The sequence below is a fragment of the Ursus maritimus genome, unplaced genomic scaffold, assembly GCF_017311325.1.
Source record: "Ursus maritimus isolate PB19 unplaced genomic scaffold, ASM1731132v1 scaffold_29, whole genome shotgun sequence".
Lineage (NCBI taxonomy): Eukaryota > Metazoa > Chordata > Mammalia > Carnivora > Ursidae > Ursus > Ursus maritimus.
This window is the reverse complement of record NW_024425452.1, coordinates 24,875,783-24,900,704: the sequence shown is the minus strand read 5'-3', so window position 1 is coordinate 24,900,704 and position 24,922 is coordinate 24,875,783. Positions and strand designations below refer to the sequence as shown.

General features: G+C 34.4%; 1 protein-coding gene across 49 annotated transcripts in view; it reads right to left on the bottom strand.

The window, feature by feature from the left end:
• RIMS1 (regulating synaptic membrane exocytosis 1) overlaps nt 1-24,922 on the bottom strand; it is a 466,474-nt gene that overhangs the window by 66,687 nt on the left and 374,865 nt on the right. For 31 of the 49 annotated variants that reach the window (XM_040643616.1, XM_040643626.1, XM_040643623.1 and 28 more), the window contains one exon: nt 23,688-23,854. The exons of the other annotated variants lie outside the window; for them this stretch is intronic. In XM_040643616.1, coding sequence (XP_040499550.1) covers nt 23,688-23,854 — 167 coding nt within the window. The remainder of the gene's footprint in view (nt 1-23,687; nt 23,855-24,922) is intronic. 49 annotated transcript variants of the gene reach the window in all.

Below are 24,922 nucleotides of genomic sequence, written 5' to 3'. Positions count from 1 at the left end.
TTACAGGTCAGCATAACCGAAGCTCTAAATCTAATTTATTTTGTAATATTCCAGGCAAATTTTAGGGGGGGAAAGGCCAGTTGAGTAGTAGTCTTACAGCTACGATTTACTAGATGTAGCTTAAAAGAACAGTATTTCAACACAGAAATGTATAAACCTTTAGTAAAAAGAAATGCGACCAATGTTATCTATAGGGAGGCATATGTTACTGACTGATTTTATAGTTACTATGTTACTTTCAGAGAAAGCCAAAAATATTTAAATCAGTAAGACAAGTTCATATACTTTCCTCAGGAAAAAATATTATTAAAAATTGATACTCTGGTTTTGCCATACAAGATTAAAAAATGAAAACAACATCTGTTCTAGTTCCAACTAACAGATATCTCTTTTGCCATTTGAGGCTTTATGAGTCTAGAACAGACTACTAATGAGGCAAAAAAAAAAAAATCACATTTCCCTCCTTCCTTGTCCCCTCATGTTGCATCTCTCCCAAATTTCAACTCATTTTCCTCTTTCAGTGTTCCAAACTCATATGCTCAGGTGAGATGTTTCTTTTTTTCTTCCCTATCAAAACTTACTTGTCTATGTTCCCAGATTATACTAATTTATCTGAATAAATTACTGTACTTCTCTCCTCAATGCAAAAGTTATTGTTGAGAATTTTAGGCACCATGGAAGGTTGGTGGGAAAAAAACCCATCTCTACTTGCCAAGGTAAATGTATGTCTGTGAGTTAGGGAGAGAGGTAGGGCAGGCAAGTTGGGAGCCACAGATGTTAGGATTCTTCGTATCTTTTAAATTATACTGCATATGCAGTTATATTATCCATCTAGACTGGCCTCTTTTGGTCCAATAAAGACCTGGTTTGATATATCTGAAATGACCCTCTTTATTTTACATTTCCTTAAAATATCTGCAAAAATTTGCTTACATGACCCTCACCACCATCTTGATTTTCTGTTTCTTGTTTTGAAGTACAAAATACATTAATATAGAATCTTTTAACGGTGATGACATTTAATACTGAAGTTGAGATAAATCCTACTGTGATTAGAAATGATAAAACAGAAATTCTTGGGATCATGTAATGTATTTGTGGTCACATATATAATGAGTGTTTCAGTAGAAAGGGAAATTGATATGGGATGAGTTCAGAAAGGTGGGAGAGTGAGACTGGCTTAGAAGTTAGGGAAAAGAAATAAGACTGTTTGATCTTAGGATCCGTTCATGAATTGAAATGAAAAATGAGATCCCTATTTGATAGGAATCAATTGGAATTTTTAATCCCTAGTTGTATTACTTGAATTGGTCCATATCATTAATATTAATATTTGTATTCTTTCAATTTATTCTAATCAGCTTTCCATTAACTCAAAGGTTTTATTTTGTCTTTTATTTTTTTTTCAAAGATTTTATTTATTTATTTGACAGAGAGAGAGACAGCCAGTGAGAGAGGGAACACAGACAGGAGGAGTGGGAGAGGAAGAAGCAGGCTCCCAGCGGAGGAGCCTGATGTGGGGCTCGATCCCAGGACTGCGGGATCACGCCCTGAGCCGAAGGCAGATGCTTAACGACTGAGCCACCCAGGCGCCCCTAACTCAAAGTTTTTAAAGCCATTTGCAAACCTGGTAATTTTGCTATGCTCTTTATGCAAACTCTCTTTCAAACCATTAATGAGGAGTGTATTACATATAGCTGGTCCAAAACTGATTCCTGTGGGGTTTGTATTCCCAACTCCAGTGGACCTTCTTTCCTGATAAATATTACAATAAATTTCTTCTGTGTCCTCACCAGTGGATTTCAATGCATGACCTAAATATGCCACTTCGTCTTTAGTCTACTCTTAACCTGCTTTTTCTATTTTACTTGCAGACCCCTGCTGGAGGATACGAAGCAATGTCATGATTTGGTCAGTTTTGCAGTCAACATGTCCATCTTCAATCAAACACCTGTGACTGAGAAGTCAGTAGTTTTTCTACCTCTCATCACTCTTTTTAGCACACTCCTCACAAGAGTTATGGAAAACCTCTGATGATTTTATATTTACCTTAATAAATCTAGATAAACTAGCATCTACCTTTTTTCTCCTCGTTATTTCCATGAAAATGGAATTCTATTGCAACTCTCAATTTGTATTTTAAAAGTCATTTCACAAAAATACTATTGTAAAATATTCGGGAATGTTCTTTAGGCTATAGAAAAGTTTAAAAGTACAGGGAAATGTCTTCAATAATACTTCTATCATGAAAATGTACTGAGATGAGCTCGGAAGACTCAAAGTTTTTTCATGGACATTTAATCACAGCAATGAACTGTTCCACTATGTTGAAAAAATTCTGGAAGGCAGCTATGCTCATCACTATACCACCAACACACACTATCTTAACAAAAATTCTGAAAAAATGTAGGGAAATCTGTATAGCGATTACCATTTAGGGGGTTACGAAGTTATGTTAAAATGAATTTTGTGAATAAATAGTAGAAGTTTTCCTCAAAAAACGAAATATTTTATTTAGAATTTTAAAAGCATTCTTAGATGGTATGACAACTGTGCGTAGCTTCCTAAGGAATCTGTAATCTCACAACGTTCAACGAGAACATGTGAAGGCATTTTCAATTTTGTTTACTTGAGGGGAGAGGTTTCTGGGGTCTAATCAGGTTAATTTAATCCATGTGAAGGTTACCATTTTAGTACAAATATGCTTTCTATTCCCCTATTTTGTATCTTTTCATTTGTTCTGCTTCCATTGCCTGGAAAACTATTCCTGTCATTTAGTTTCATTTAGTGCCTGAATTCTTCAGGACGTACTCTAAGGCTTTCTGCTTTATAAAGCGCCCCAGAGTCACTCTAGTGTCATGACTCCTGTTGCCCAGCCCTTTGTTTTCTAGTTTCTACTGGTTACACTAGGATTCTGATATTTTACATCAGCATGCACCTTATGCTTCACTAGATTTGCCATAGTGCCCTTCCCATTGCTCAGTGAACTAAAGATTTAGGAGCAGGAAGTAAAAAAAAAAAAAAAAAGTCATGTCGGTATACAAATGGACTATGATATAACCCATCTTTAAAAATCAGTCACAAAAATCCCACCTTTCTTCGATACTCCCTCTCCCTCTGGCTACCGACTTTTTGCTAAAAATCTCCTCAAGGAGTTATCTGTATGTCCTCTCTTGCTATTCTCTCCTGAACTAATTTAAATCAGACTTTGTCCCTACTACTTCACCAAAGTTGCCTTTTTTCTTTTTTTTAAAAGATTTTATTTATTTATCTGAGAGAGAGAGCGAGCACAGAGGGAGAGTGACAGGGAGAAGCAGGCTCCTGGCTGAGCAGGGAGCCCGATGTGGGACTCAATCCCAGGACCGAGATGACCTGAGCTGAAAAGCAGACGCTTAACTGACTGAGCCACCCAGGCGTCCCCAAAGCTGCCTTTTATTATAAAGTCCAGTGACTTCACATGGCAAAATCCTATCACTCACAGTCCATACCCTTTTGACCTCTCAATAAATCACGTACGTGACAAAACATTGGATTCTACTGATCACGTAACACTTCATTCTCATGATCTTCCTACCCAGGGTCTCATTGACAAGAACTTCATTCACTTTCATCACTAAATTCTGGAGTTCTTCAGTGCTCAGCCCTCTTACCCATATTCTTCCATATGAGACTAACTCCCTAGATGTGTCGTCTGGTCTCGGGGTTTACATATTATCCATATGCTGCAAATTCCAAGTGTTTTTCTCCACCTGTACTCAGTACTGAGTACCATTTCCATAGTCCCTGTCAATGGACATTCCTGTTTGGATATATCTCTCAAAAATAACATGTTCAACCCAACTGAAAAACTGCTCTATAGCTTATCTTTCATATCACATTAAAGATACTCCATTTCCCCAATTGCTCAGAGTAATAATTTCCCCCTATAAAAAAAATCTAATGTGGATTTGAGACCAAGAAAAAAAAAATGTTGCTTTACTTTTCATACCCTGTTTGAGCATTATCTAACAAGCCCACTTTAAAGGTCATTTGACCCTCCAAGGAAATGTAAAATTATTGACTATTTACTCTTATAATAATTGTGATCCAAACATTTTACAACTCTGTTCAAGCTAGATGTTAAATAAAACTGACAAGGAGCGAATTATTACTATTTAGAAGATGGGGTAACTCCAAAGTTATGGTTTTACTGGCCTGGAGAATATTACCTACTTTTGAATTTAAATTCATAATATTCCAGCATTCCTTTTTTTTCAGTGACTATATATGTGTATATATAAGTACCTGAGCTTCTTGGATCATCTTTGGAATCAGTTTATCATCCTGTTGGTTTTCTCACTAATGAGTCAAAACTTCAACATTTGCTATTCATTTTTTTATTACTATGTTTTAATTTTGAGAATTATGTTTTGATTGTTTTGGGGAGTCCCATCAAAATGTCCAAATGGACCCCCTGCCAGATCCAATTAAACTGTTTTGCTGGAGCAGGACACCTCATGGACCCCTTAAACCCAAGGTTGCCTTTAATCAACTGGCAACTGAACATGACTTTCAATCACTGCTTTCTTTTTTCCGACTCTGGTTTTCTATGTTTCTTCATTTTTTATTTTTTGTTTGTTTCTGACTCTTGGTCAATTGGCTCTTATTTTGCTTGGTTGTGACTAATAATACATTCCTCACTAACAGCACCAACAATAGGAAATCCATCCGTGGAATTAAATCTGCTGGGTGGCAGACATCAGGATATATTGCAAGTTGGATGGCAAAGGACTAAAAAAATTTGGCTTGTTAGTCTTTTTACATGTCTGTCTGCCTGCTACTAAAAGTTCACATCACTCATGAAAATGTCTTGTGCATACTGAAAAAAGAACTGCTCTTTAAAGTCTGGGCTTAGGTTTCAGTGTTAATTTTGGCCCTATGGCCAAGTGGTAAAACCACATTTGTTAGTTCTCTTTGCATGCTTAAAAAGTCTTTTTGATTGATAATAAAAATCTCTTACTTTCTGTGTACCCTAGGGATAGCTGTCCAGGCAGGTAGATACTAGATCCCAAGGTATCTTAAATTTAATAGAGCTCCTGTTCTGATCAATCTATACAGATAAGTAAATACTTACATAATTATAATATAGGTAACTAAAAGATCTTTAGAGAAAAAAAGAAACTGAAATTCTGATACTTTGAATATGCTAGCCTTTTAAAAAAATTTAAGTCAAACTCATTTATTATATCATTAATTATTTTTTTCAAATTTAATAATGCTTCTGTATATATTTAATGTGTATCTTTTAATCAAGATATTTATTTATTTATTTATTTATTTATTTATTTATTTTTATTATGTTATGTTAGCCACCATATAGTACACATCATTAGTTTTTGATGTAGTGTTCCATGATTCATTACTTGCATATAACACTCAGTGCTCATCACAACACGTGCCCTCCTTAATCCACATCACTGGGTTACCTCATCCCCCCATCCCCCTCCCCTCTGAAACCCTCAGATGCTAGCCTTTTAAGGAAAAAAACTTCTAAGAAATTGCTAACTCAGAAGAATTTTAATATAAGATTTTAAATCCACGATCAAAGTGTATCCTTGGAGATATCAAACTAGCTTGATAAACTGGCTTAAAAACAGCCTTATGAGAACCATGATAAAATTCCACTTCCTACACAGTAGGGTAGCTATAATAAAAAGGAGGCAAAAACAAGTGTTGATGGAAATCTGAAGAAACTGGGACCCTCATACATTGCTGATGGGGAAGTAAAATGCTGCTGCTTTGGAAAAGTCTGAGTTTGGTTAATCTTAGACATAGTTAAATTAAAGTCAGAGTTACCAAATGACGCAGTAATTCCATTCAAAAGTTAAACATAGTTACCATATGCCCCAGCAATTCCATGCCTAGGTACAGGCTCAAGAGAATTTAAAACACATATCCACACAAAAACTCACATATGAGTATTCCTATCACCAACATTCTTAACAGTTAAAAAGAAGACGACCCAAATGCCCATAAACTGATGAATGGAGGAACAAAATGTGGTATATCGATACAATAGAATATTATCAAACATAAAAAGGAATGAAGTACTGATTCATATAATAAACATGGATGAAGTTAAAAACATTATATTACATGAAAGAAACTAGATACAACAGACTACTTATTATATGATTCCATTTAAATGGAATGTCTCACAGTCAAATCCACAGAGACAAATGTAGGTTAGTGGTCACCAAGGGAATGGGAAGTGACTACTTGGGGGATGATAAAAATGTTTCAGAAGTAGATACTTGTGATGGTTGTACACCTAATTGTGACTACATTTAAAACTACTAAATTGTATAATTTCACAGGGTGAATTTTATGGTATGTGAATTATCGCTCAACTTAAAAAAACAGTATTATGTCTTTTTACAGATTTTATTAGCATGGTATATTATAGAAGCACAAAATTTTATTTTATTTTTTAAGACATCAGTTTTCTCATGGACAGACAGATTAATCTAGAATTCCTAAACTTCCTATGGGGTAAGCTAACATTTCTTCCAATATTGCTTAAGAGTATGAAAAAATACAAAATTACGTAATAACTAAATTGAACTATAATTCTGATAAAACTGGTATCAACAGTAATTAAGTTGGTTAGAGTGTCAGCTTAAACAAAATTTCCAAGTGGTTAATTAGTTAACTTTAAGATTTAGCATTAGCATTAAATTTCATTAATTAATAAAAAATCTTTGCATATCTGGGTAATTTCTATGTTAGAGTATAAAACTTGGTTAATAACCAAGGAAACACATGTATATGTACATAAAAATGCCTCTAATTTCATATGGTATACATTACCTTTGCCTTTGATAAGGTTTATCTTCATTTTGCAACTTTAAGAAAATATCTAAGGGATATCGTGGGTGTGGGTGTTTTGTTACGTGTGCTATGTAACTTTCTGGTGTGCTAAGTTGCTTGCATATGACAGTCCGTTATGCTCAATGATCTATGTCTTGAGTTTTCTTTATGAAACAGAAGCTTAGGTTGAAAGATGTAATTAATATTGACGGTTGGTTCTATACTAGACACAAAAGTGGCATATATTTTAAAATATATGGATAGATATTCAAGATAATAGATGTGTTTTTATTTATTAAAGGAAAAGAAGGAAGTCATTTCTTGCAGTAAAACACTTGGAATGTGAATAAAGATAGTAAAAACAGAACTTGAGTGGATACCTTAAAGTGTAGAAGGTTTGAGGAAAAGTGAATTATTTACCCTGTTTTATTGTAGTTGTAAGCAGTAAGTCTGAAGGGCAAAAAACCAGAACTTTGACAAACTGGCTTCATTTGATGTAAATCTTCATAATATAACAAGAAAGGTCTGTGAGTCATTTACTGACAAAGTTATATTAATGCAAGATTAGAATGTGGTTTTCTGTTAAAATGATTAATTGATCTTAGAATACTTAGCTGAGAGCAAATTTCATTTATTTATTTATTTATTTTTTTTTTTTTTAAGATTTTATTTATTTATTCGACAGAGAGAAAGACAGCCAGAGAGAGAGGGAACACAAGCAGGGGGAGTGGGAGAGGAAGAAGCAGGCTCATAGCGGAAGAGCCTGATGTGGGGCTCGATCCCAGAACTCTGGGATCACGCCCTGAGCCGAAGGCAGACGCTTAACCGCTGTGCCACCCAGGCGCCCCGCAAATTTCATTTAATCAGAAGTGGCAAACTGACCATTAAGGAACAAGAGTTCTACTTTACATGTAGAACTGATACCTACAAAGCCTGCATAGGAAACTGGTCTAGCATTTATTCTGTGGCTTACAGGATCCTAGAACTATAGATAATAAAAAAGTTCAGATCCTGAACTTAGCAGAATTTTGGAGACCTCACACTGATAGGTACTGCAAATGATGTCTGGTGGTGATGATAGCTTTGGTTCACATTGTAAATAACACACAGGACTTGGTGTGATATAATTTACCATGAAATGGCTAAGGTGGTATGATAACCTACATGTATTTAATTAAATCAAAGATGTCACCAATATTAAGATACATTATTATTCTATGTATTTTAAGAAAGAAAAATGCTGCTAATTAAATGATGGCATGCCATCAATTGTAAAAGAAATACCAATTTCATATATGGCAAAGTATAAATAAGTGTGAATCAATGAAATTATGGTAACAGCCAATTTAGAAACTCATTTCAAGCACGAATTTTAAAAAAGATTGATAAATTATAATCACTTTCTAAATATTTAACACACCAAAAGAATCTGGAAGTCTACCAAGATTCCATGGTAAGCCTGAAAAGGGACCAGTAATACAAGGCATATTAAAAGAAAGCTGTAACATACATAAATTCACAATACTGTTTACAAAAATCCTAAAAGTCAACCCAAATTATTTGGATCAACACACAAGTTACTAATTGCAAACTGAATACAAACAGAAACTTGCTGATCAACATTAAGAAACAATTCCCAGGTATGTATCTCAAAATTTTCAGTAGTTAAAATACAGGGCTGATGACTGACAACGAAGTGGTATCAAATACCTCCTCCCATGTCTAGTGGACCTATTTGGGTAATAAACATCAGTTAGAACTGAGGGATGCACTCAAGTTAGATCACTACTTATATTCAATCCCTTCAAATATGCCAGCCTTTCAGAAGTAATTGCTTCTGTGTAATTCTTACTGAATTTCACTCATATACACATACGCACATGAATGAGGCTATAAGAAGTCTTTGGTAGTGAGGATGTATATACATTTTGTTAGGATATTCTTAGGTAATAGACTTATTCCTAAGTATTTCTTGTTTTCGATTATTTTATACTAATGGTATTTTACAAATTTAATTTCCTAAAGTTTGTTGTTAGTACATAAAAATACAATCAATTTTTGTATTTTGACATTGGATTCAGTGACTTTACTAAATTCATTTATTAATTCTAATAGTTGTTTTATAGATTCGAGTTTTTTATATGAAGAATGATACAAACTGTGAATAATGACAGCTTAAATTCTTCATTTGCAATCTTGATAGCTTTTATTAACGTATTTTTTCTTGCTATATTGCTACACTGCCATGTCCAACACTGGCTAGGGCCATGTGAATAATGTTTAATAGAAGTTGTGGGAATGGCCTGTGAAATTGGGGCAAAAGTGTTCAGTATTTCACCATTAAATATAATGCTTGTTGTAGGGTTACTGTAGACAAATTTTATCATATTAAGAAAGTTCTTAGTTTACTAAGATATTTTATCATATATATGTGCTGAATTTTATCAAATGCTTTTTTTCCTATATCTATTGAGATGAACATATAGTTTCTTTCATTCTGCAATGAATTCCATAGAGAAAATGTTAAATTTTGCATTTACGGAACAAAAAATTTTTTTCATAATGTATTTTCATTCTCTCAAAATCTAGCTATCTAAACTCAATTTGCTAAAATTTTGTTTTATCTATTTTAATGAGAGATTTTGGTTTGTAATTTTCCTGTCTTCTAGTGTCCTTATAAAATTTATCAAGCATAGGCTGGCCTCACAAAAAGATTTAGGAAGTATTTTTTCTTTAGGATTTTATTCTCTGGAGAAATTGGTATATACCTGAGAGCATTCATTCTTTAAATATTTGGAATAATTTACCAGTGAATCCACATCGGTGAGGAGTTTTCCTTGTGGGGAACATTAAAATAATTACAGAATCATTAAAAAAAAAACAGATATACAACTCTTCAAAGTTTTTATTCCTTCTTATGTCATTTTTAGTAAGCTGTACTTTCCAAGAAGTGTACATATTTCATCTAAGTCAGGGTTAGGCAAACTTATTTTGTAAAGAGCCAGGTAGTAAATATTTTAGGCTTTGTGGGCCAGATTGCCTCTGTTGCAATTACTCAACCTTACTTTTATGGTGGGTAAAGAGCCACAAATAATGTATAAGCGAATAAGCATAGCTGTGTTCCAATAAACCTTTATTCACAATACAGGCAGTGGGCCAGATTTGACTTGTTGGTCATAGTTTGGCTAACCCTGATCTGAAGTATAAAACTTACTGGCATACAATTGTTTATACCATTTAAATATTTGTGTAGCCTACACTAATATCTCCCTTTTTTCATTCCATGACATTGGTTATGTGTATTTAGTTCATTTACTTTTGATACAATTACTGAGATAGCTGGAATTGACCCTATCACTTGCCACTTATTTTTAATCATCATGTTTCTTCTTTTATTTCTCCATTTTTGCCAACTGAATTATTTCGGTATCTTTTTCTCCAGCATCTGAGTAATGTATTTTTCTATTATTTATTAGTGGATACCCTAAGGATTAAAAAAATATGAACCTCGACTTACTAGAAATTTCCTTAGACATTTTATCACTTTCAGAAGAATGCAAAAACTTTAGAACAGCTTGATTTCATTTCCTTCATTTCCATCTTTTATGTAGGTGTTCTATATATTTTACTTCTAAATATTTTTTTGAGAGAGCAAGAAGGCACATGTGCACGCACACCCATGCATGAGTGGTAGGGGAGGGAAGGAGAGAGAGGATGAGAGAATCTTAAGCAGGTTCCACGCCCAGTGGATCATGACCTTAAGCTGAAATCGAGTCTGATGCTTAACCAACTGAGCCACCCAGGCATCCGCTTCCATGTCTGTTCTAACTACCACAAGATGTTATCAACATTAACTCTTTCCAGTGTTCATTTTTCCCTCAAATTTAGTGCTTCCAACTGGGGACATTTTCCTCCAACATGGAATGCAGGTCTACTGGTGATGAATTCTCCTGTTTGTTTCCTTCCTTGTCTGTAGGATATTTTTACTGGATAATATTTACTAAGTGTAAAATTTTAGGCTGGAAGACCTTTTTGTTTTGTTTTTTGTTTGTTTGTTTTTTCCTACAGCATTTTTCCTTTTGGTCATTCCATCGCTTTTTTGGCTTTCATAGTATCTATTGAAATTTCAGCCAGTCTTATTGCTTCACCGAACTTCATGTCTTTCTTTCCCCTGATATTCTTTTAAGAAATGTTTTTTCTTTAGTTTTCAGTACTTTGATCATGATATTGATAAACTTTTTTTTCTCTTTTTACATCCTTGGATTTTTAAAAGGTTTTTGGATTCATAATTTGATGTATTTCATCAGTTTTGGAAAACCCTCAGCTAGTACCTTGGTATTCAAGCATTGTTACTATCATTTCCTCTCCTTCTGGGATCCAAATTACATGTAGATTAGACCTTTTCATTATGCCCCACACGTCTCTTATGTCCTCCTCCGGTTTACTTCCTTGTTTTCTCTTTGTGCATCAATTTATATACTTTTCATTGACCAGCTCAAGAATTCTCTCTTCTACTGCTTCTAATATGCCATTTAACACAGCTATTAAAATTTTTGTTTGTATCTTATAGTTTAAAAATTGCCATTTAACTTTTTAGAATGGGTTCCATATCTCTGCAGAAAACATCCATCATCCTTTGTTTTCTGGAACATTAATCGTGGATATTTTAAAGGCCCTATATGAAAACTCTATTGTTGGTTTTTATTCAGTTGGTCCTTTTTCATTAACTTAATTTTTAAATCATGCCTCATAAATTTTAATTAGATGCCAGACACTGGGAATGTTTGCTCTCTTATTTCCCTTCCATAAGGGTAAAATTTTCTTTTGGTTGGCAGAGAGAAGTCATGTTGTTCCTATTCAGAGGTGGGTTTAAATCTTTGCCATTACTCATAGAATGTAACGCATATCCCCAGAGTTTGGACCTTCTGGGATTTATGCAAGAAACTAAAGGTATTTTTCAAGCCCATCTGATTGTGGAACCTGAAGGCGATCTGTGTCTTCCCAGCACTGGGCACCCACTGGAATCTTTGCTCAGCTTTTTAATCTTCTAGTCACCGCTCTTTGTTTGGTTTCTTGGAGTCTTTCCCTGTGCATGCTCACCTCAGGAGTCAACAAATTACTCTAGGGGAATCTGTAGCAAGTTTGGGAGCCCTCCATGCACAGTTTCCAGCTCCCTCCCTTTGTCAGTTCCTGACCTATGATCTGCCTCCTCAGTCCAGCGAGACTCCTGCTTTCTGCTCGGGCTGTATCCCATGTCACTGAATTGGGAATACCTTCAGAGAAAACTGGGGTAAACTGGGCACTTACAACACGTTCTTCTCTTCCTTCAAAGATTGAAACCCTTCAAATTTCTCTCTGTTTTATTCCTTCCAAATACCGTCAAACATCTGCTCGTTTGTTTTTGTTGGTTTGGAGGTGGGAAGGTTAGTCTGATACAAACTATATTTTCATGCCTGGAACTGGAACGACTGTGTCATCTTTTGCTTATTTTTGAATAATGGTAGAATTATCCGGACCAGTGATGTTTTCAAAATCTCCATAAGGTTAGTAATGAAGATTTACATATTTAAATTGTGCTATAGCAATTTATTTCTTTGCAAACTACACCAAATAGTTTTTGCCATATTGATCCCTATGTGTCCCCCCAACAACCTCTCTGCCATAGCCAACTTGTGAGGCTTCTCCTCTGAGTTGATGTCATCTGCTACTCTGAGGCATAAAACATTGTTTCAGGGTTTTCCGGTGCTAAAACTGTCCCAAGTTCTCACAGATTCTAGATGGGAAATTTTTTGATTGGGCTTTCCAAAGCTGTGCTATTTATTTTAGAGAGCTCTACATTCTATTCACTAGGTGAATAAGTCAGCATCTACTCTTGGTATTTCTCCTCCTTTTAGTACAGATTTCACTGAATTTGAAAGTTGTTTTCTATCATTTATAATTTAAGGATGTGGTTGTCTCCTAGGTTCATGCTAGATGAGGTTTTTAGTTTCTTTCTTAAAAAACCTGGGTAGTTTTCAGCTGGCAATTAAAATAAAAGCCTCTGTTCTCTGTAATCTTCAGTGTATGATCATGTTCTATTTAGGAAGCAAAATCATTAAGTCTTGATGACTCATTTCAGTATGCAATCTCAATGGGAGTGATATGCTTCCAAATAATAACTGGTTCTTGGTAGAGGTAAGTGGGGTAAACATTTCTTAGATAAAATGGTTTGTGGTCCTCTAAAGGGCCACAGTATATAAACAGATACTGTGTTATCTACGATATTAAAATGTTATGTGGGAAGGACAATTAGAAAAATAACATCTAAAAGGCTCCTTAGGGGGTTGATAATGGTAAAAGCACTGAGGAACAATGCATTAGGAGGAGGACAGGAGAGAGTTAAAAATTTCTTGATTAGGGAACCAGGTAGATAATGGGGCAGGAGGAATATAATTACTCTGTTCAAATACTAAGTAAGCCAGTACGTTTTTATATTTGTTTTAAGAAATATATTAGGATCTTAATGACTGTAAATAGCTAGCTAAAAATATATATCTTCATGTATTTCCAGGCTATTATAAACGCAATTAAATATATGTTTGTATACACACATACACAGTTCAACAAAAGCTCGTGTACAATATTCAGTGAATACCAAAACATTAAAAAATAATCTCATATCACACATTTCTTTTTATCAATAAGACAACTTATATTGATTGCTTATGCATACTTATCTAAGCTCTAAATCTTCTCCATGGACAAGTATCTGTCTCTACCTTCAATATACCCACACATCTCTGCTCAATGCCATACTGCCAATGAAATTCTTTTTTTTTTTTTTTTAAGATTTTATTTATTTATTTGAGACAGAGAGAGAGAGGAACAAGCAGGGAGGAGGGTCAGAGGGAGAGGGAGAAGCAGACTACCTGCTGTGCAGGGAGCCTGACGTGGGGCTTGATCCCAGCACCCTGAGATCATGACCTGAGCCGAAGGCAGACGCTTAATCAACTGAGCCACCCAGGCACCCCTGTCCATAAAATTCTAATCACAGTTGACTCTTGAACAATGTGGAGGTCAAGAGCGCTAACTCCCTGCAGTCAAAAAACCTGCCTATAACTTTTGGTTCCTCTAAAACTTAAAATACTAATAGTCTACGGTTAACTAGAAACCTTACCGATAAACATAGTTGATTAATATATTTTACATATTATATGTATTGTACGCCATATTCTTTCAATAAAATAAGTTAGACCTGTATTGGACATGCCTCCCAGTTACACTGCTCCCACAGGAATAAAAAAGGTCATAGACATTTGCTTGTGTCCAGCGTAATGTGTTCAGTATCCTGTCATCTTGGTCACAGCTGACTGAATCAAGGACTGGCATCTGAGTTGGAAGTAGCCTCTAAGGTCAGAAAGACAGTCTATAGGGGCACCTGGGTGGCTTAGTCGGTTAAGCATCTGACTTTGGCTCAGGTCATGATCCCAGTGTCCTGGGATCCTGGGATTGAGCCTGGCATCATTGGGCTCTCTGCTCAGCGTGGAGCCTGCTTCTTCCTCTCCCTCTGTGGCTCCCTCTGCTTGTGCTCTCTTGCTCTCTGTCAAATACATAAATAAAATCTTTAAAAAAAAAAAAAAAGAATTCAGTCTACAGACTATCCAGGCTTTGGGCCTCTAATTATGAGATGCTCTTTATTTGATGATTACTAATTGCTCCTTTTTTCATAGCCCACCCATTTTCCTTCCTTAAATTCCAACATCTTCTGAGTTTCCAGAATCTCTTCCTCTATTTTAGCTGCAATCTCCCTTTATTCCTTGCATTATTTTTCCATGCCCTAGCTACCTTTCTTCCACACATCTCAAGTGGTCCTATAGTGAATCTATAATTCACTTCTAACACACCTCAAGTGCTGGAGCTCCTCTCTGTCCTCGATTTTCCTGCCCTCACTCCCTTTGCCTTCTTCCTTCATGTTCCTGACTGCTATTTTCTCAACACCGTAGACCTCACTGCCAGTTCAAGATCCAGTTTTCTTTGTCCTGCCCTGACATTTGCTCTCTAATTTGGGATAAAGTCCCTAGGCCCATAGTTCTTGCTTTTTATATTTACAATTTTTTTAATTCATTAATTTCATTTTAAAGATTACCCTTTAAGTGAGTAAATTTAAAAACTCGAGAAAATAGTAATGCCTTAAATATTAAGCATCTATTCTAGCCATGTGGTAGATGATACATTCTGAAAAATCTTTTCATTCCCAAATGCCTAGAAATTATGTGAAAATTACAACAAATATTCATTATGCTACAAACCCAAGTTCACAAGAAAGGCAAATTCCCTTAGCCAAAAGACCAAGAGGGAGCTGGAAATAGATTGCTTAATGGATTATGAATGTCTTGGGAAGTTTTGTAGAGAAACTTAGAGCAGGCCCAGTGGGGAGTTAGAACTGAAATGCCTGCAGGGGTCAAGAGCCTTAAAGAACAAGGAAAAACCCACCTTAAGCCCCAATGGCTCTCACTGGTGACATTCTAATGCTTATATTTCAGGAAGACAGAGAAGGCTCCCAAAATGAAAGTCTAAGACACAGGGGAAATGGATAGCAAAGAGACTAGAAAATATGTGGGTCAATTCTAAAGCATTTAAAAGCAAAAATAACATCTGATAATGGGAGAAAGAAAACAACATATAATTAAAACATTGTAAAAAATGGTGGAGGGATGGGAGCAGCGCTAAAGTGACTATAGTAATTTTTTTTTCCCTAGGAGGGAGTAGAGGTACTTAACTTAAAATGCATTATTTAACTAAATTTATATATTTGAAACAGTAAATTAGGCACTAAAATCATAGATATAGTATAATTTCCAGAATAATAGAGGGGAGAAATGAAATAAATACAATTAAATAAAAAACCAATCAGGAAAGAGGAAAAAAATAATAATAAAAATGGAAAATATAAAATAGGATAGTAGAAATAATTCCAAATATATAAGAAATCAAAATAAATGCAAACTGATTAGGTAGCCAATTAAATAATAGAGACTTTCAGGCTAGAAGAAAAAAATTCTACATCCAGTTACCTGACGTTTACAAGAGATATAACTGATACATATGGCCATAGAAAGGTTAAAAATAAAAGGATGGGAAGAGTTAGATTGAATAGTAATAAAAAAAAACACCCTTATGTTCTCATATAAGACAAAATAGACTTTAAAGTTAAATTACCAGGCTCTCAATTCTAGCTCTATTACATACTGGCCATGTGAATCTACTTTTATCTTTATTTGTAAAATGACATTATTAATAATTACACTACAGGGCTGTTATAGCAATCATGATCCTGCATGGAACCATCTATCGAAAAAGAGATACTTAATAAATCAATATTTTTAATACACTAAAAATATAATAAACATGTTGCATAGTTACAGCAAAATTATGTAAGTGACACATGAAATAGGTGTAGTTTGGAGAGCACTGGTTCAAAGTAAAAGGATACTGTATCCATTCCAAATAATGGTGTAATTGCCACAGAAATTTGAATATTTACCCAAAGAGAGGGTATTTAAGGCTGATAACCAGAATTCATGCCTGGTGGCCAATAAAACGATTAGCTGCCAGTCAACATAATACAGCTAGGTTTATAATCCCCACTTGGTTCTCTAATGTGCAAATATGAACATGTGAACACAGTGTGTTAAACAGAAACCTAAGACTCTGTTAGAAATTTTCCATTATACATTTTTTGGCATAAAAATATAGTAACAATTTGAGGAAGTCCTCGTGTGCTCTGAAAATTACATAGCATTGAAGCAAAGTTAGTCAACATCTTAGCAACAGGGGGTTTCTTATACCTAAGCCTGAGCTCTTAGAGAAGCAAAACATTCCCCATACCTGGCATAAATCCAAAAGCGGTTCTGCTGGACATTGGTCATAACCCCACATGAAATACACTGCTCCTCACCTCTGGTCAATGGCAAACATCACAACTACAAACAGATCCTATACAGTGATGAGGAATTTGAATTTTGGGGACAGATTTTTTTCTCTTTGAAAAGTATTCCCAGGGAATACAATGGTTGCATTTGAAAGTTGCTTTAATATTGTCAATCCACGTTAGGACTGATCACTTATGGTATTTTCCTTGCACTTAAAAGATGTCTGAACTTCATACATCTTTAATAATACGTTATACTAAAGATGTGCTGTCAGCAGCATATAAGTTATTTCTTATATATTGTGGGGAAAATAAGAATTAAGCAGGGAGAATTATATTCTTATTTTACTTAATGACAGAATATTAAATGTGTAACTTTTTAGGTTAAATTAAATTAGAAAATTATTGGGAAAAAACTTATACACAATCATAAATAGACTTGAATAAATTTTTCACACTCTCTTCCAAAGACACACTGACTTATTTTTCTAATTAAATTCTCTAATTATAATTATCTATGCTCTCCATTGAACATGCTCTGTAAGATATTTTAAATTTAAAAAGAACCTATAATTCACTTCTAACAGAAGAAATACAACTACAGGGAAGTAGATTTCTATAAATAACAACATGTACAACGTATTTTTAAAACTCCATGAACAGTGTATAGCTACTTTTCCCCACATGAGTCCCCACTAAGATCTAATTACAGTCAGTTCCACAAATAAACCCATCTCTATAAGATATTCCAGGTTGCTATTAACTTTCACAAACTTATTGTAACTGACCATTTTCATTGTGTATTGTACGGCAAGCATTTATCTAATATTCTACTGACATTCCCAGAATTTAACTAAATACATCATAGTGAATCTATAATGAACTCGCAGAGTAGAAAGGTAAAAACAAAGCAGGCTGGAGCTCTTTCAAACAAGACCAGTACTGCTTTACTTCAAACTGCAGTCTTAATGGTTTGCAAGGAATAACCTCACCACGAAAACCTACTCACCTGTCCTAAGAGCTCTGTAGCTTTGCCGTTATCAAGACTATTGTGCCACTTATATTCATAGGTCAAGCAGTATTTTATGTTATGAGTATGGCATGGTATAATAATTTAAATATTGGGCACATTCAGTCGAATGGTATATTAATAAGTATGGTATGGTAATTTTACTGTACCCTCTTTTGAAGGGCACATGGCACATTCTTCCCCTCTTTTTATAGCTTTAATTTGGTTACAGGAAATAAGAGTAGTGATGACTCATCAACCTTGGGTTATTAAAACTAAGATGATGCTGTCAAAGAAGCCACGAGATGATCACTAAAATATCTTTTCTTTCTCAAATATTCAATATTCAGTAACTTTCACTGTGTTCCAGTTCATTCTCTCCCCATCATCAAAGTTCCATGTTATTTTCCTCTCTCTTCAGTACTTTTGTAGATTTCAACAGACTGTTTTTCCATAGTACAACAGGCAAGCATGCAAAATTAAGTGGATAACTCTAAGAAAAATTCCCTCCTGATCACTCATAATATATTCAGTGTCAGTAGGCTTAATAATTAGTAAGTATAAGAGGTGCCTGGGTAGTACAGTAGGTCCTGGGATCAAGCCCCGTGTCAGGCCCTGGTGCTCAGAGCTGAGTCTGCTTGGGATGCTCTCTCCCTCTCCCTCTGCTCCTGTTCTCCCCACTCATGCTCCCTCCCTCTCTCTAAAATAAATAAATTAAATCTTTAAAAAATAATTAGTAAGCGCATAAAATGAAAGACTAATTTATTGTTCTGAGCTATAAATGTAGCAAGTGATTTTTGTAGTTAAGTAATTCTCAAATGCCGTTACAAAAAAAAAAAATCCAAGGATTGTTTTTAAACGTTATCCTGTATTTCCTTGCTGAATTGAAGAACTATTGTGAAATAAGATACATTTGAAATTTTCTGCAACATTTTCCAAATTTAATTGCAGTATCAAATTGATTTTCTGGAAGATATTAACTTATGCATTTATTTTCTACCACAATTTAAAATATGAAATAATATCTGTAATGTTTTAAAACCTCTACATAAATATAAATTCATAAATAAATATATAAAATTAAACATATTTCTCTCAGTGTATGCTTACTAATTATTTTGCCTACTGTCACCAAATGCCAAATTTCAGTAAATTTATGGTTTTAAGATTACTATTTGTATATAGAAGATAATGTTTCTTAAAAAAACCCTCATGTCATAACAGGTTCTCATATGGGTTTGAAGAAATGAATGAATGAATGCATGAATAAAGTCTCTTACCACCTTAAAAACAACTTTCATGTCTTTCAAACTACGAATGAAGAAAACAAAGATAATTTTGCTTTTGAAAATATTATTTAAAAAGGAGATGATAAAAAGCCCCAAAACTATTTGCATCAAATTTGCTTTTCAATTTTGTTTATTAAAATCCATCTATCTCTAGAAAGCCAACCTTATAGATCCAGGAGAACATATGTTACAAATGTGAATGCTGTTGTTAAACAGTTGGTTTTGACAAAGCTTCTAAAATTGTGTAACATCTGAGAACAGCTTGCATTTGCTTCTAAAGCTTAGTTTTGTATAAAACATCTGAAATTTGTCTGCCTGGAAAAAAATCAATATATGATAAAGATAAAAAAAACATTCAGAGTTAGATCAAGAAAATTCATCTCCTTTCTGGGATGAACATCTTCTTTAGATGTAAAAGTAAGCACAGAGAACTCAGAAACTCAACATATTCTTTCTGACTTCTAGTCTATGCATTTTTTGTCACTTGTGCTGCCCTCTACTGATATACTATGTATATTTTGTAGTTGGATGAGAAAACATTCTTTGAGGAATATTTAAGCAAATACTAAATTAGAATTGTAAGGCACATGCAGAAAAATCTGAAAAACTAAGAACCTCTATTTTAATGATGCTTGTTATTTTGAAGTATTAAGTGTTGATTTTTTTTTTAAAGATTTTATTTATTTATTCGACAGAGATAGAGACAGCCAGCGAGAGAGGGAACACAAGCAGGGGGAGTGGGAGACGAAGGAGCAGGCTCATAGCGGAGGAGCCTGATGTGGGGCTCGATCCCATAACGCCGGGATCACGCCCTGAGCCGAAGGCAGACGCTTAACCGCTGTGCCACCCAGGCGCCCCTAAGTGTTGATTTTGTATTGTAAGAATCACCCTAACAATTATTTAAGTTTTAAATTATTTTAATTCATGACAATTTAAAAAATAACTTTTAATTCATTATATCTACACAAGGTTATTTACCCTAAATACAAATATCATAGTCTATTATTTTCCTACTATGGTTCCCCTGCATATGTAAACTTTGAAAACATGAGATATGTTTTGGACTATTTTGAATGAACTATTCAGAATGCATCTGGAGGAAGAGATACCCTTTCTCAACTCACACAGGACCATGTGGTTTAGCTAGTGGCATACTTGAGTGGGTAAGGTATTTGGTGCATAATCACCTCAAACACAAAAGATTCAAGTGATGGCCCATGAATCCCTAATACTCTTTGAAAATGGTATTTTAGAAATTGTTCATCAAAACATATTTATATTTCTTAACCTGTAAAATCCTGTTAGTATGTAATTCTATCTGTCCTCAAACAGGCTTTGAAGCAACTATATAGCCTTTTATCTTTAAGGCAGAAAGATGTTAATTATCTGAAAAAGATTTCTCCAAATTACTTGCAAGAACTCTTCAATATATTAATAAATGTTCTTATGAAAAAAAAAGCATTGTGCAATGAAATAAGTTTAGTACTTATTGGAATAAGCAAAGATAAGCAAGTTGTTTCAAGAGAGAACTTCCCAAGACCTTAAAAACAATAATGTGTACTGCAAATCATTAATAGGAAAATGTAGTAAGCAGTGTTTGGAAAACTAGAAATTATACGGAAGGTTGTGCAGCCCACTGCTCTTTTCAGATGTGCTTATCTCAACATTTTCTTGGTTTATGATATACTTGGATAGAGGAAATCAAAACTGTACGTGGTATTTTAAGTACCTATATACTATGATTTTGCATAATGTGGGTAAGATTATGTCATATAATTTCTTCCTATAGTCCTTTGTAAGAATACTAGGTATTTGGTTGACTTTTAGGATACTGAACACTGTCTTTGGAAATGCTATAAGGTCTTCTAAATTCTTTTGTTGACTTTCAGTATAAAATTCATCCAATGCAACGTATAATAAAACATTCTTGTGTCATAAGAAAATTTGAGCAAATACACATACACACACACACACACACACACACACACATATACATACATACGTATAATCTCCTTAAGTGTGTAACCCAGGTATTATACTTTAAGGTAGTGTTGGAAAATGACGTCCTTACACGATAGGAATTCAAAAGTTTGCTGCTTCTTATTATGACATACAAATATATTCTATCATCATAATTAATTAGACTTGTTCATCTTTTATCCATGAACCTGAATAAATAGAATTTTAAAACCTATGCAGATGTTAGTTAAAAAAAAATGAGAAGCAGCATTATATTGAGAACAATCATTCTTCACAGTGTTATGAGAACAGGGAATATTTAAAGGCTGAAGAGCCTGAACCATTGTTCTAATCAGTGAGACACAGCATCTTTATATTGATGTCATTTTGTTCTTTTTTTTTCATTCCACAACCTACTCTCAGGTTTTTACCACATGGTTGGTGATGGAGGCAGAATAACCCTGTGTGCGTGTATGTGTGTGTACAGGTGTGCTTGTGTGCCTATGAGGATATATTCAGGGAAAAGAATGTATATGAAAAGATAACTAGACTGAATGAGTGTCAGAAGGAAGAGTTACCCATATCCCATATCTCATTTTTCCTCTCTCCTCCTCCTAGGTATTCTAAGAAACCACATGTGTACCACATACAGAGAATCACTGGTCGAAAGTATGGGACCACAAGAAAAGTAGTTCTTCACGTTAGCTTAAGGGAAGTTTGTTTAGCCATTAGCTTTAGTGCCTAAATTTACCTAATTCACTTACATAAAAACAAAAACAAAACCACCTCTCAGCTTCTATGTGTTCTAAACTGCAGAGAAGCGAAAGAGAAGCTGAAAACAGAAATGTCTAGAAAGAACTGATCTGTCACTAGGAAATTTATTTGTACCCTTTTTAGGTCCACCCCTATCCCCACCACCTTCAATAAATAAGAAAAGTCATGAATCGAGGAGACAAAGAATCCTCCAACGTTTGCTTCTTGTCATGATATGGTATAATTAGTGTTGATTTGTTAAACTGGCATTTTCCCACAAAGTAACACTGGCTCCAACTACAGTACCCTGTAGTTTCTTCTGAACCCCTTTGTATGAAATCATAGTCCCTTGTCGCACTGCCGAAAGCTTCTGTTCTTTGCTTTCTTCCTCAAAAATCACATAGCCAATTTTTTCCTAAAGATCAAGTTTTGAAGAATACTATTCTTAAAATTTCAGGAGAATGAAAATGGATCCACAAATTATTCCTGCAGTTGGCTAGTAATATGAATTCTATTCACCAGTAATATTTTATAGCAAGGGACTCAAGGTATTTGGCTCTACTGTGAATATAAATAAAAATTACCTCAAGATTTATGGTTTTATAATTGTTTAGTAAGTTGTTTTTAGTGATTAAAAGTGAAAAAGTCCTTGTTTAAGTCCTATTTATTAATACTCTTGCTAAATTGATTAGGTTTTGAAACATAGTATCTTATTAATATTTCAATAAAAAGGAATCTATTAGAATGATTTTTACCCCTTGATCTTAGGCAGCTCAATGTGATTATGTCCTTCAGCTCTTCTAATTGGATCTTAAATTTTAGTGAACGTCATATTCCATTAGGACCAGATGCTAAGAACATCAGAAATAGAGATAAGCATGTTCTATTAAACATCATTATCAGTTGAATTACTCATGTAGAGTATCAGAATATGACACTGTTAACTAACAGTAAGATGATTACTCTCAATTTGTTTCAACAGGTAAATCCAGGAAGAAGGAATGCTCAAAGATATTTTATTGTACATCATCAGAATGTACGATAATAGATTTTCAGAGTATCAGAAAGGTAATTGCTCCTATTCTGAACATTTATATTTCCTGGGTTTCTCATCAAGCTCCAAATTCCTTCAATGAAACTTCTATTTCTGATCTTTCTGGGAACTAGTTAAGAACAAATATAAAATATGCCTTGTCCATATTGAGTCTGCTTTAGGTAAGATGGCACTTGGATTCCTGTGGCCTTTTCCCTTTCAGCAGGGTATTTGCATTGTAAAAAGACAAGAGGACAACTGGTGATGGAAACAAACTCCATGCAAATTTCTTATAACTCATGGAATGTAAACTGGGGATGTGTATTTTGTATCACATCTGCTCAGTCCTACTCTGAAAGCAGGCCAGCTGCTATGGGAGTAAAGAAGAGATCAGCGAATTACAGCCCATGGGCAAAATGGAGCCCTACTTCCTGTTTTTACGAATAAAATTTTATTGGAATATAGCCATGCTCACTTGTTTGCATAGTTTTCACACAACAGTGACATCATAAAGTAAATGCAACAGAGACTGTGCAATATAGCCCGAGATATTTACTATCTGGCCCTTTACAGGAAAGCATTTTTAACAATGGACTAAATGATGCTCTGTGGATTTAATCGCATTAGAAGAAACTCCTGTAAATGTGACTCTGAGCAATCTCTAAAATTATGACTACAGTTATAAGCTACATAGTACCGAATGGTCTATACGCGATATTACACAACAGCAAACAAATGCTCAACCCACTCCCGTCCCAGTGATGTTAGGGAAATATGTCTGCCGCTTTACCTAAACTGTATTTCAGCAAAAACATTAAGAAAGCTAGTTGCATTTTTACACCATGGATACGGACCCAGTTTATATAAACAGTATTGCCAACTCACCTGATTCTACCCCTGGGGTGCTCAGACTGCTCTGACATAAAGCTTGTGCTGCTGAGGCGTGAGGCACTGCTGGTTCGGGAAATGGCGGACACATCACTGACATCACTATCTGATGATTTGGCAGAGACGTTATCACAGCTTCTGTACTGATCTTTATGTATGTTATACTAAAGATTAAAAACAAGAAAGTGTGAGCTCCATCATCAGGTTGTGGGAAAAGAGACATACATGGTGAGCTTAACGACTACTTAGCCCACGCCAAAAAACGTGTACCTTCATAAAAGTAGGTGTGGAATCTAAAATAATACAAACACTAACGTAATACACGATTTCCAATACAAAAATCCTACATCCTTTGAGTGGTAAAAACTGGTTTATGAAGACTGAATAATAAATGAAACAAAAACTTTAAATGCTGGGGTGGAAAATTCATTGAAAAATTACTGACATATACTTGAAACTTCAAAATGTCCTTTTTTCCCCAGTGTATCGGTTTCTCTATTCTTGCCTGGGTTTTCATTATTGCCCATTTTGTTCACCTGTACTCTATGCATGGTATAGACTGCTTCTATCTGTCTGTGTTTTTTATTCTTTCTGAAACTATTCAATTTACCTACACATCTTCCCTGTTTTAAGACATCATAGTGTTTCAAATTTCTTCAAAAAATGTATCTCTTCACAAAGAAGGGCTGGTATTAAAATTGAGGGGCTGTGCCAAAGAGGAGTAAAGCAATGGACGCGAAGACTGGACTCCAGCTTTCTACTGTAGTTTAATTAGACATTTTCAGATTTAAACTATCAGCTCAGTGTCAAATGTAAAAAAAAAAAAAAGGATTCCTATTTAAAATTTAAATATACACTATATTTTTAAATTTGTCTTTGGTATTCATTATCTAAGATTTTAGAAATCATTAGGTAGAAGACTAAACATGCAAAGTTGTCAGAGCAGTTAATATACTCTTCTACTTGACTCATTGCAGTGGGAGACACAGCAAGCAGCTTTATATATTATTATTTTAGATATGTGTTTTCATTATAATAAATAGGTTATAAAATAATTACTTAAACTTAATTATATATAATTTTAAAATACCTAATATATTAAGTGACTTCTCTTATTTTTGGTACTAGAAGGTAAGATTATATAACTTATTAATAAAAGAGCATATGACTAAACATTGGGTATTTAGGTTTCTTAACAAGGAATTTAATTTTACATTTATGCATTAAGATGT